At 43.1% G+C, this 12,607-nt stretch overlaps 2 protein-coding genes across 2 annotated transcripts; both read right to left on the bottom strand.

Moving 5' to 3' along the window:
• Positions 1 to 1,309: 1,309 nt before the first annotated feature.
• LOC310798353 (bcl-2-like protein 1) lies at positions 1,310 to 4,888 on the bottom strand. The gene is made up of 3 exons (XM_083660889.1): positions 4,825 to 4,888; positions 3,256 to 3,914; positions 1,310 to 3,163 (listed from the first exon to the last, which is right to left on the bottom strand). The coding sequence occupies exons 2-3, from the start codon at positions 3,778 to 3,780 to the stop codon at positions 3,020 to 3,022; spliced, it is 669 nt and encodes a 222-aa protein (XP_083517015.1). The 5' UTR covers positions 3,781 to 3,914; positions 4,825 to 4,888; the 3' UTR covers positions 1,310 to 3,019.
• Positions 4,889 to 6,083: 1,195 nt separating this feature from the next.
• Positions 6,084 to 12,125, bottom strand: adnpa (activity-dependent neuroprotector homeobox a). The gene is made up of 4 exons (XM_083660866.1): positions 11,835 to 12,125; positions 11,079 to 11,191; positions 9,442 to 9,534; positions 6,084 to 9,332 (listed from the first exon to the last, which is right to left on the bottom strand). The coding sequence occupies exons 2-4, from the start codon at positions 11,184 to 11,186 to the stop codon at positions 6,462 to 6,464; spliced, it is 3,072 nt and encodes a 1,023-aa protein (XP_083516992.1). The 5' UTR covers positions 11,187 to 11,191; positions 11,835 to 12,125; the 3' UTR covers positions 6,084 to 6,461.
• Positions 12,126 to 12,607: the final 482 nt, after the last annotated feature.

Here is a 12,607-nt window from a genome sequence, read left to right as displayed (position 1 = left end):
GTGAGTCCATAATTTATTCTCTTTTCCTTGACTGGCTTTATCTGCTGCTGCTGCCAGCTATGCTCTGGGGAAATGGCAACAAATGACAGGGATAGATTAGCAACCACAGGCCTGCTCCAACTCACTCGCGAGGCCATCCGTTGGTGGCCTTCTCTCTCCTATTCAGTTTTATCTTTTCCCATTCACCCTGTTTTATTCTCAGAGGTTTTGGACTGACTGACTGTGTTCGGTTGTATTATAACCTACAATAAATGAGAAACATACCATTTGATCATTTGTTTCATAATATATGACAAGTTTGAAGCACTCTATCGAAGGTAGACTATACCAGGGGTTTTCAAAGTCTGAAAATGTGGGCCTCTCCTCAGCTTTGAAAAAGACACCTCCCCTCCCTCTTAAGTTATGTTTAGTTTTGCTTAATTTGGTTGCCTGAAGGATCATGATTGATTGTTATTTAATCCCATAGACTCAACAATTTAGCCAAGATAGCCAGATATTGCTGTTTGACATACAGTACTTCAGACCACCAAATACACAAAAAAGATCTGTCTGAAGGCATTTATTTGTTTCCGACTCTGGGAAAGTTCGAAAAACAGCCAAATTCTCCAAAATACTGTATTTCTTTAACTAAATCACATACATTTAGGCTATTCTATGTGATCTCCTTTTGATAACTAATGTAATATTTTAAAATTCCATTCACTGAACCGCCCCTGAAACTGCTTGGAGGCCCCCCTGGGGAGGCCCGCCTCCCACTTTGAAAAACGTTGGAGTGGACTATAGGCTACCAGTGCATTACACACCCTTTGATAAACTAACATTTACCATGTAGCATGTTTCATTTCAAAGAATAGCCGCCCTGAGTGATGAAATTGAAGCACAGTACAGCACAACATCGGTATGAAAATAGAACAGTAAGCAGTATTGCTTGATGTATTTAAATATTCTTTAGAAACAGGCCCGTGTGGTACACATGCGCCACCCAATGGGAAAACATAAGACTGCAGCACCAGTCAGCAAGTGTTTTTCAACTGACACGGCGCTTGCGCAGCACCCTGCCCACTGCAGTTGATACATGGATGTGTATCCATTTAATAATTCACATTAATTAATTAATGAACATTGTTTATGTAAATTGATAAAGATCTGATTTATATTGATCTTAAATGTCATTTCACACAGTGCATCACACAACATTGATATTTATTATACACCCTCTGTGTACTGTACTTCTTCACAAATAACAGAAAGGAAAACAGAGACACAAGAAAAAACATAAATATATTTATTTTTTTAAGCATGCCTAAAACTCCAGTACAGCCAACAAAAGGAAATGAGCATTACAAAGTTTAAAATGAAATATAACTTATATTATCTGTCTATTGTCAGTTTGGAAACAATTAAAATTGGTCATTGGATAATACAAAAGACAAAGGGGGGAAAAATAAAAGTAAGAATTCTCTTCAAACCAGTTGAATCTTTACCATTCGCTCTTAGCTTATCAAATCCTTTAAAGCACTTCCAGTCTTGGGTGTGACACCCTTTACACAAACAGAAGAAAAGCTTTGCTGTATAAAATAAAATAAACAAGAACATAGTAAACATGTTGTCCCCCACCAGTGATGTAGTTCCAGGGTCGGTCAGTGATTGCTGAGTGTACTTGACATAATGAGTGAAATTACATAAGCATTTTCGTATAGGACAGATTGACCATATTTCTGTTGCCTACTCTCCTCAGAATTAGGCTTACAAGTTCTATCTTGAAATGTATGAACTGTAATTGTACTGTTTTCACTCAATACAGTACAAAATATAAGAACTACAATACGCAATAAATACAATCCGTACGTTACACAATGTACCAGGGCTGCAATTAAGTCATTTTTTAGGAGAAGGTCACTTTTATCATTGATAAATATATATTTATTGGAGCATTGGAGCCAAAATGTAGGGCACCAGGGCCAAAACCAATAGTTATTAAAATCATTTTTTAATAAAAAATAATAATGAAGTACTGCAGTGTGATACAGCACATATTATGTAAGATGGCTCAGAGTCAAACTGCAAAGTTACATGTCTAGTAACACACAATAACGCAAGTGTAACCCAGGTTATTTCGTGTAGCTACAAATTACAGATGTCCTCTAAACGCCTCACCGTGTCTGCAGGTGACTCTACAATTTACAGAGGTTCCTTAAATGCCTCGTGCAGGCTCCTGCTAGCATTTTTGCTGCTCTAAACCTGGTTAATTTTGCTATATTCATTACAGCAGCTAATTACCCGCTGTACAATTAAAAAACGCACACTAGATTCAGATCAACCACTTGTAGCTCTCTCCTTCTTTTAGCAACTGTTTGACTAATCCCAGAGTTGTTAGCTCCTATTAGCTTTTCCTCTGTCAGTCAGCAATATACTTGTCGGAGTGGGAGAAATGTCATACTACTGTTTATGTCATAAAGTATGTTTATGTCCAGCATGATGATGGGCGCTGTTTGTTTATTTGCTGTGTCACATGTAGTTTGTCAGCCAGCTAGGGCACGCTAAACGGCAGGCAGCTCTGTCTGAGGCTGGCTAGCACTGCAGCAACTGAGTACTGCGCTGTCTGGTCGGGAGACCGCGCATGTGCCAACTCACACCATGTACCAAGTATGGGTGTGCCACGTGCCACGGCCGACCAATGGTGGAGCTTCATCATTCACTCACAAAGTGTGGCAGAATAACGAATGGACGGAGACCGATCCATAGTCCCCCCCACCCACCACAAAGTCTCCCTTTGGTGGGGGACAACCCAAAAAAATCCCAACAAGACACAGGACAAGCAGAGTGAGAAGTCAAACAGCTCGAGCTCAACAAGCTACATGGACGCTCCCACAAACTGCCGTGGCTAATCGCGATTCTGTCAGTGCACAAGCAGCCTGGGCTTTTGTAAACATTAACTATTTAGTTGTGTTTTTGTTGTCATAGTGTTATAGAAGACGTGCTGGGGTAAACAAGATGTCCCTCCTTGCCCTCCTCTTCATCACTGATATTTCTTGGTGATGAGAGCACCGACCAGCACTCCTGTAAGCAGCACCACTCCCACTAGCAGCCATCTTCTTAGACTCTCCTGAGATCTCCTTGCTTCTGCGGCTGCATCTCTGCCAAACATCTCAGCAAAGCAATCCTGTAATGTACAATTTGAGGAACTGTGTTAGCTGTGCATGCCCCCCTGGACTACTGTAAACGGACATTTCATTTGATCCCCCGGGTACTCACCCAGCCTCCTTGGCTCTGAATCCACGGCTCGATGTGGTTATCCAGGTACGTGGTCATCCAGTCTGCGATGCGGGGCACCAGGTGTTTCATATCCTTCTCGACACACTCCACACAAAGGGCACCCCCAAAGGCGAACAGGCCCACCACCCGTCCCCAGTTGACTCCGTCCCTGAACACCTCGTCCATCACGCTCTCGAAGCTGTGGTAGGCTGTGGCGTGGGTGATGTGGAGCTGGGAGGAAAGGTCGCTAAATGCTCGAGTGTAGCGCCGTTCAAACTCATCCGCCGAGTCCTGAAGTGCGGCCTTCACCGCCTCCATGCTACTGTGCGGAGATGACGGCGTCCCCGACCAGCCGCTGCCGTTTCTGCTGTTGGCGAACAAGCCATTGGTAATAGCTGCGTTGGCTTTGTCTCCCTCCGTCCCGTCACTGGCATCCTCCGGCCCCAGCAGGCAATCCGGGTAGTTCCTCTGAGACAGTTTATAGCTTATGAAGAATGCCACCAATTCTCTGTTACTGTTCGACATAATGTCCACACTGTAAAGCTCCGACACACACAGGCAGCCTATACAAACCTCATGGTTCCTCCTGCTCTGCCTCACAGTGCGTCAGATGTCACATTAAGAGGTTGTTCACCTTCCGCCGCAGCTGGCAATGGCAACTTGGAAACACATGGAGATGGCAAAACAGTCATAATCTTGTCTGCCAATGAGAATCACAGAGGATCCTGAACTATTTGAGCATTTAGCAAAGATGAGCTCACGGTTCACTGTCTAAACACACTGGTTGCTACATCACCCCCACTGAAATAGTCACATTTGTATTTTGAATTGAAAAGTTAATTAATTAAAGTTAGTCAATTAATTGCCTATAACTGGGATACCCTGTGCTGATGGGATCAGTTAAGTGTGTGGCAATACTACTTCAAATGGCCAGTGTTTGGAAAGGGAACTGTCGCTGTGGCTCAGAAAGATGATTGTGAAATCAGTCGAGAGGACTAGATACAAAGTTCAGACTTTAATACAAAAAGGGGGGTGGACTACAATGTGGACTAGCAGACGTTATAGCTTTATGTAGCTTAACGACGTTAACGTTAAATGTACAGTTCATCTCCACGGTGGTCAGCAGTACAGTAGCCTACCCAATGCGGTCAAATCCACAACTCGGTGCAAACCGCACTGGTTTGAGTGCGCTTTCAGCTCGGTCAACGTTTAATCACAGTCACTTTTACTGCGTGTATTTTGTTCATTAACGTTATCGTGACTAGTAGTTGCGTAGCTACGTCACACATCATGTAACGTTAGCCTATTTAGTTACATTGCTAGTTTGATCATTGTTAATCGTAATTTCAGCAAATCATCATTACAATGCTAATCGGACAAAACGTGTTTTAGATGCCCGCTGACAGGTCTGGCAACAGTTCCCCAACATCCTGTTAATTCTAGCTAAAGATGCTAACTAACATTAGCTGTTTTCATGTAAACATTAACCTACACTGGAAAAGCAACAAAAACTAGATACTGTATCCATGGGAATGTTTTGACATAATCATTGTTGACAGTTATACTTACAACTGCTAAGAGTGTATTTCCTTTCAGAGTACAGCAATGAAATGACTAAAAGCTGTAGTTGTTCATAAAATTACACAATATGGACAATTTTTGCAGCTTGGACAGTGATGCACGCTGGCGATTGGCCAAATGTGCTACTGTACCAGCGGAAGTCCCGCCTCCTTCTGTTACTGCTCCAATCGACGATTAAGCACAACGGAAGTTAAGGCGCCCGAAGAGTGGGAGAAAAATCATTTACATTTCAAACGGAAAGGGGAGTAAACTGCGACCTCCAGTCGCTGATCTTCATAAGGAAAACAACTTATCTCAATTATATATATATATATATATATCATGAATTAATTAAACACACACTTTCCTCAGAGAAGCATTATCCCCTCATGAGGTGTCTGCCCATGAAGGTGGGAAGCTTATGCAAGACACAAAGAGTAAATGTTGTACAAGTTTTGGCTTAACAGTTTATCCACAGATGTAGTTCATTCACTAATGCCAGACGACTGTTTTTAGTCTTCATGAATGAGAGGATTAAGAAAGCACTGGAATGTGTAAAATCCAAACAAGCCTCGACCGTTTACAAAATCAAATATTTTCATTGCCCTGACAATTATTTATGCATTATTAGGTTTAATTCTACATTTTCTTCTGTTTCATCAAAACTTTGTAATTGCTCTGTCTTGATGTTATACTGTATGACCAGTGACTGTATGCAAAACTGTAAAAAACAAAACAGTGAGTTTCCCCTCTGTGGCTGATAGTGAGCATTTCATTAACCACACAGACATGTAAGACACACATTCATTATAGACGGTTTTAACTTAACAAAAACATTCTAAATTGAACCCCCGCTCACTTCCTGTTGCAGTGTTTGCTATGGACATAAAAGAAAAAAAAACATTCAAGTGCAGGACTGACCATTCCGTGAAAACTGTCCTACAGCTGAGCAGCGAAAACAAAAGTAAGATGTCAAGTGAATATTTCTGCAGTTTGCCGAATGCTGAGAAAAAGGAAGTGCTGTGGGGTTGCGCTCTGGTGAAAACCGTCTATACTGAATTGTGTATTATCTAACATCTGTGTAGGAAAGGGGCGACTTGGTACAAATGACATTGATTGATCATGCCTATGGATTGGTGGTTAAAAAAAAATCACAATAGTTTTTATTAAACAAATGTATTTATTAAAACGTGTACATAGGCAATTAGCATATCCTACACTTTCTAAATGTGAAATGACAATATACAGTTTCATCTCACAGTTGAGGGGAAAAAAAAAGTCAATATATGAAAGTGGGGAAAGTGTCATGTTCATTTCATAAAACTGACAGTTAACCAATAAGAAACACAGATTGTATGCATAAACTAACAAAGTACAATGGCTGAAGTATATACAATGTCACAAATTATGTCAATTACAGAAGCCATACACGTTTGCACTATAATGTAGCTTAATTTATCTTTTTTCCTTTCAACACTGGTGTTGAGGTCAATATTTGGAATTACAGTATTTTTAGTGAACCATGCCATTAGACCAAATATTTGCAATCTATAATTGCCTGTAGTCTTGTAACTCTCTCTCTGAGGCCATCTCATATGCCAATGATAAAGATCTTCCAAGTGTCTGATTTCAGTACTCCTTTACAACTAAACCGTAAAAGCCACCCAATCTTGCATCCCATCTAACGTGCTCCCCTCCCCCCCAGAAGGTCCATCCGTGTCAACAGAGGGAAGGTCTTCTGCCACCCAAGCATCTTGCAAAGTGCTCCCCTCCCCTCCAGAAGGCCCGGCCGTTTCCACAGAGAGAAGCTCTTCTATCGCATCCATGTCCACAGGAGGAAGGTCTTCCACCACCCTTGAATCATCTTGCATCCCATCTTGCAAAGTGCTCCCCTCCCCTCCAGAAGGCCCACCCGTGTTCACAGAGAGAATCTCTTCTATCTCATCCATGTCCACAGAGGGAAGGTCTTCTGCCACTCTTGAAGCATTCTGCATCCCATCTTGCAAAGTGCTCCTCTCACCTGTAGAAGGCCCATCCGTGTCCACAGAGGGAAGGTCTTCTGTCACCCTTGAAGCATCTAGCATGTCATCTTGCAAAGTGCTCCCCTCCCCTCCAGAAGGCCCAGCCGTGTCCACAGAGAGAATCTCTTCTATCTCATCCATGTCCACAGAGGGAAGGTCTTCTGCCACCCTTGACACATCTTGCATCCCATCTTGCAAAGTGCTCCTCTCACCTGTAGAAGGCCCATCAGTGTCCACAGAGGGACTCTCTTCCGTCAGTTTCGCTGGCTCTTGGGATCCCACATCCTCTTGTTGCTTTCCGTCAACTTTTCCATTCTCAGTAATGTCATCCTCTTTTTCTGGTTCACTATCGGAGTCAATGGATATGGTCTCTGTGTATGTACTGAGTTTTAGGGTACAGTTAATTGTCTCGCATCGTTTGTTTTGGTTTGTGGATGGAGTACCAGACTTGAGGCCTCCAGAACCTGATCTCCCAGCTGAGGTACCGGCCAGCTTCGTTTCCTCAAAGGTCATGTCGTGTTTAAGTTTCTTGAGAGCCTGCATGTCAAAGCCAAGTAGCACAGACGCATCCTTGGTTTCACATTCTCTCTCACAAACCCGACGCTTGTTTGCAAAGTGGCTGGCAATGTCTGATTTCCACAGCCACAGACTCGCAGACAGCTTCTCCTGTTCGGGAGTGGAAAGGTACGGTCGCTTGTTGAAGTACGACGTGAGGAAAGCTTTTCGGGCCTCATACGTCTTGTGTTCATAGCTTCTAGGATCCAGTACAAGATCCGATTCTGCCCGATTGCCCACTGAGGGAATCTTTGACCCCGTGTTCAGTTTCATCCTCTTGGGGTTGGACATGGTCTGGGTGGATAGCTGCCGCTTGAGGAACCCAGCACCAGAAGAGTTGAGAGTCAAGGCAGACTTGATGCCTTGGCCTGCCTGGGACCTGCCCACAGCCCTGCACTGCACAAGATGCAGTGTGATCGTGGAGGCCACCATGTTACTCGTGTACACTCCCAAGCAGTGGATGCACTTGTACGTCATCTTCTTTTCGACAGGATGCATCGTTTGGAGCACTTGGTGTCGCTCCCTCAGGTGCAGAGCGAGCGCATCGGAGATGGGACCTTTGAGGATGGTGAAACACAGCGGACACAGAGTTTTGCCCACCTCGCTCTTGACAGACAAACCCGCTGGAGTCAAAGTTGTTCTGGGTGTATCGCTCCTCTTCTCAATGATTCTGGGAGGCGTCAACTTGATTGCAGGTGGGAGGCTATACTGAGCAAATGCAGCCTGGTCTTGACCATTGACAGATTCCTTCATGTTAAAGGTCATGACAACAAGCTGCACGTTATTGGACTTATCTTGTTTGATGGTGAGGTCAAAGGTCAGCGGGGATGCACCAGGAGGGCCGGCAAAGTCGTCTGGGTGAGCCTGTCCAACATGCTCAATCATTTTCTCCACATTGTGGAAAGCAGAGTGGCACTGTGGGCAGGTCAGCCCGTGGATTAACATGTGGTTCAGCAGCGTATCACTGGGCAAATAGCGGTTGCAGAGCAAACACTTGCTGGTGAAGTTGTGGATCTTCATTATATACTTGGCCATTGCCCATACTTTCTTGGCCTTGTGCGCCTTTTCAAAATGAGCACTGTAGAGGTTTTCAGGGAAAAGCTCATTGCAAACCGTGCATATCTTCCACTTCTGTGTTTGGGCTGTATTTACACCAGTAGTAGTGGTACTTTCGGCCGACGCGTTGCTGCCAGGCACTGCGACGCGCACCTGAATGCCAGCAAAGGAGGACTGATTTTGAAGAACAGAGGCCCCTTGCTTTAAAGGACCACCTCTTAGTTGCTCGGATGCAAGATTGCGCCCCCTAGCCATCATCGGAGAGGCTTTCTGCGACACCCCCGCCAAGGTCTGAGCCCTGGACACCATAACATTGGCGTGGCCAATCATGGCTGTTACTTGAGAGCCAATGCGCTCGTGGTACTCGATAACATGCTGTACTAGCGCCTCGTAGCTTCGGGTGGAAAACTGGCAGCGCTTACAGAGGATGTTGTTGCCATTGACGGAATTAGCACCATTTTTGACTGATGCTTCTGAAACCATGCCCAGATAAGGTGAGACAACATGTTGAAAATGTTCCCTGTAGATGTGCCTCCTCACAACATTGTAGAGAGGGTCTCGGTATTTGCATTTTCTACAAAAGTACATTGGTCTTTCTACATGATCTCCCTGTCTGGCTCTGTCAAGCAATGTTTTGTCCTTCTGTGCCACCGCAGTTCCCGGGATGGTCCCATAACTCTGCCGTGCTGTACTGGGTATATGGAATATTTTAACATGCGTCTCCATAGTTCTCTTGCTTCCAGTGAATGTACAGTATGGACAGTTGAGCAGAATGTTGTTCTCAAAGTTTTTTCGGTGAACATTGCGGAAGTGAGTCTTGTAGCCTGAGTAGTATTTGGAAGAGAATGAACACTCTGTGCAGCAAAATGGCTTAGATCGATATTCCTAAAAGACATAAAAGAAAAAATAAATAACTCAAGACCATGAAGACAGAAACGGTCATTTGTGAGTTACAGAAATTTGATCAGGCCTAGAACATGGGAATGTGCTTTACCTGTGGCTTAGAGTATAATGGATCCCATGAGCAAAGGTCAAGGCAAAGAGTGCCCTTTATATATTGCTCATTGGGGAGAAACTCTTTGAAGTCCTGTGTAAAGAAAAGAAAATCAAGGCAAATGTTATTATGAATCAATCTTAGCATACATCCAATTTGACATTTTTGACAGACTACATGTCTTTATAAATATTGGCCACATTGTCTTTCCCAAAAGCCTGCTCTATTTGCTTCACTCGCATGAATGTGTGAATAAATTAGTTTAATTATATATATATAGCATTAATAATCAGTTGAACAGCATGGCTTACTCTGCTGAGCCACACTTTTAAATAATTGTGGGTTCCTGCACATTTTGAATTGAAAAATTCCATACTTTTTCCAGACCTTGATTTGTTTTTCAATAACTATTCAAGAACTGGAAATGATGAAATGCTAATTGAACCCTTTTCCAGACCTGTGTAGGAACCCTGATAATTGGTTCTTTTCACTGGGGCCATTTGTGTCGAAAAGGCAGGGTAAACACAGGTGCAAGCAAAACGCTAATGAGGGTTTGTTCCCTCATTGAAACCCTCATTAGTGTTTTCCTTGCACCTGTGTTTACCCTGCCTTTTCGACACAAAATGGCCCCGTGAAAAGGGTCTATTTACACAGAGTTGTCTAACAACAACAACATTGTATTTTCTCAATTTATTTTGGGCATTTGCAATCCTAAAGCTCTCTTCTTAGGAAGACAGCAGACAATTGTATGTACTGTATATAACTATTCCTGCAACTTGTATGGCATGAAATGTGTAGGAAGGACAGTACAAAAGTATACTGAGTACTATTTAAGTTTTTCCTGTTGCGAACTTTAACATGATCAGAATTGACCAACTGCTTTAATTGACAATGAATGCAAGACTTTCCACCCACTGCTGGAATCAACAAAGACAAAGCCAGTGAATAAACAACAGACTATACTTACAGCTACATTTTAAAATAATAATAATCTTCCTTTTGCCTCTCTGCTTCATCTGTTTTTCTCATGTCATTGTCCATGTTATTGTAACTGTTTGTCCCAGCCTGTATTGGATTCTCTGTCGCCGGCTGGTGGTACCAGGGAGGCTAGGTAATGTAGGCTGTTATGTCGTGCTAAAATCTGTGATATAGATTTGTACTTTTATATATATATTCAGGAGGAGTTTCACTGAATGCTCTCTTTTCCAGGAATGTCCCGATCACATTCACACCTGCAAGCTGCCCAGTACAACAACCATAGCCACATGGCCACTGAGCACTAAGCAGCTCCAGTGGAGCAGTTGGGATTAAGGGCCTTCCTCAAGCCAGGCTCCTCAGGGGTGGTAATGAGGGAGGGGCAAGCACTGCTTTTTCACTTTCCCTAGCCAGTTCTAACCTTTAGTTTAGACCACCACTGCCCACAAAAACAGTGTCTTGTGCTTTGTTCTCTTCCTTATATTGGCCCTATATCATTCTGTTATATGGTTGATTAGTTAGATCTAGTTGGGCTCTTTCTATGTAAAGTGATAAGTCAAATAAGAAAGCTATATAAACGATCAAACGTGAACTTCCTTAGGCCTATTTTCAAGTCATGGATTTTGGTTAAACTGGAATTTTGAATGTAAAAATACACTTACCTCCGCTGCCTCCTTGCAGTATTCCAGCCCAATGTCTCCAAGTGATTTTTTCACCTGCTTTCTTGCTCTCCTTATCCTTGTAAGGTTGTTCACTGGGAGTTGATACATCTCTCCTGAAAAATAAGACACGAAAAACCACTTATTAGTTTGGTGCTGGCACTTGTTTAACATGTTAGATACATCGTGGATTCTTGAATGTCTCAAGCCACATGTCACCAGGCCAATTGTGTAATGTGGATGTTTTTGAATCGATACGTAGATATTAATTAGCTTAGTAGCTAGCGTTACATCCACATACATCCGATCCCTCAATATCCACACACTAACGTTATGTCTCTCACACAATAGCCACACTCGTGTTGACAAGTTAACGTTATTGCTAGGTTCAAGGCTCCAATTTCCACAGGGGCCCAACATCCTAACATTCCGGGGGCAACTTAATGCTAAAGTTAGCTAACGTTAATTGATGGGACTCTTGGTTGGAATCAAAATAACATAATATTTGCTGGGGTTTGCTACCTCGCCTGATCAATTAACGTTAGCTCCGAAAATGGGATCGGAATATTGCCAGATATGCGGTTAGCTTAAGTGGCTAACGTGTTAGCCAGATGGGTTGCCCGCGCTTGGCGGCTTGGCCACAACCTAGCATGGAAGCTAACGTTCGCGTTGCACAGTCGGATAACATTAGACAATGTCCCCCCCCCCCTCATTGACAATAATCACTTACTGGATTGATATACAATTGTAGCTACTCACCTTAGGACACGTTTGAAGATGAGCTAAATAGGTCGCCTAGCTAAATAAATCACTAACAAAGGCGCTAGCTAACCAACCGGGGTGGTCAAACTCAGTTGAATGGTGATGTTCGCTATCCTCAAAGCCGGGTGCTGATGCTCAGCTCCAGAGTTAGCAAACTAGCTAAATGTTAGCTATCACATTGGCTGTGTGCTGCAACTAGCTAACTGAAGGAACGAAAGGTGGAACAAAGTAACGTAGTGCACATCTCAAGAAAACGGCATATTCCACATCAAGAATGGAATGAGATAACTAGCAACACTAGCAGCTCTATCCTCTGGGGGTGTTTATCCTACTTGTAACGTAACGCTGCAACTAGCGGTGAAGCCAGTCTACTAGCTAACGATATCAAGTAATCAATCCAAAATGGCGACGACAAAAAGACGGAAGTCAAAGAGGGGAGCTGGAGCATGGATGTGAGCTGGGGAGGGGTAGGTAACTGGCTGAAGTTTAAAGTTTCTTCTTCTTCTTCTTCTTCTACTAGTGTTTTATGGCGGTTGGCAAACAACTTGAAGTTTAAAGTTTTTTTTTATGATAATAATATAATATTTTACTTTTCATGACAACAATAAGTCATGGGATCCAGGCACATGAAACCACAGAGGCCCGTGGGGCAGCCCAATAGAGTTTACAGTTTCCATTATTCTTGTTGCAACATTTATCAAACATTTTCAGTGATTGATATTTTGTTGCACCCAAATGTGAAGGCCTGACTCGCCCCCCCCCCCTGTAAG

The sequence above is a fragment of the Poromitra crassiceps genome, assembly GCF_964638095.1.
Source record: "Poromitra crassiceps genome assembly, chromosome: 25".
NCBI classification, from domain to species: domain Eukaryota; kingdom Metazoa; phylum Chordata; class Actinopteri; order Beryciformes; family Melamphaidae; genus Poromitra; species Poromitra crassiceps.
This window is presented reverse-complemented; position numbering and strand designations above follow the sequence as displayed.

Bases quoted from the DNA above. Each gene is read 5' to 3' on its own strand.
- LOC310798353 (XM_083660889.1), bottom strand. From the start codon at position 3,780: ATGTCGAACAGTAACAGAGAATTGGTGGCATTCTTCATAAGCTATAAA. The intron at 3,164-3,255 runs GTGAGTACCCGG...TGTACATTACAG, and splicing joins TTCAGAGCCAAGGAGGCTGG to GATTGCTTTGCTGAGATGTT.
- adnpa (XM_083660866.1), bottom strand. From the start codon at position 11,186: ATGTATCAACTCCCAGTGAACAACCTTACAAGGATAAGGAGAGCAAGA. The intron at 9,535-11,078 runs GTAAGTGTATTT...TTCTTTACACAG, and splicing joins ACTGCAAGGAGGCAGCGGAG to GACTTCAAAGAGTTTCTCCC. The intron at 9,333-9,441 runs GTAAAGCACATT...TATGTCTTTTAG, and splicing joins CATTATACTCTAAGCCACAG to GAATATCGATCTAAGCCATT.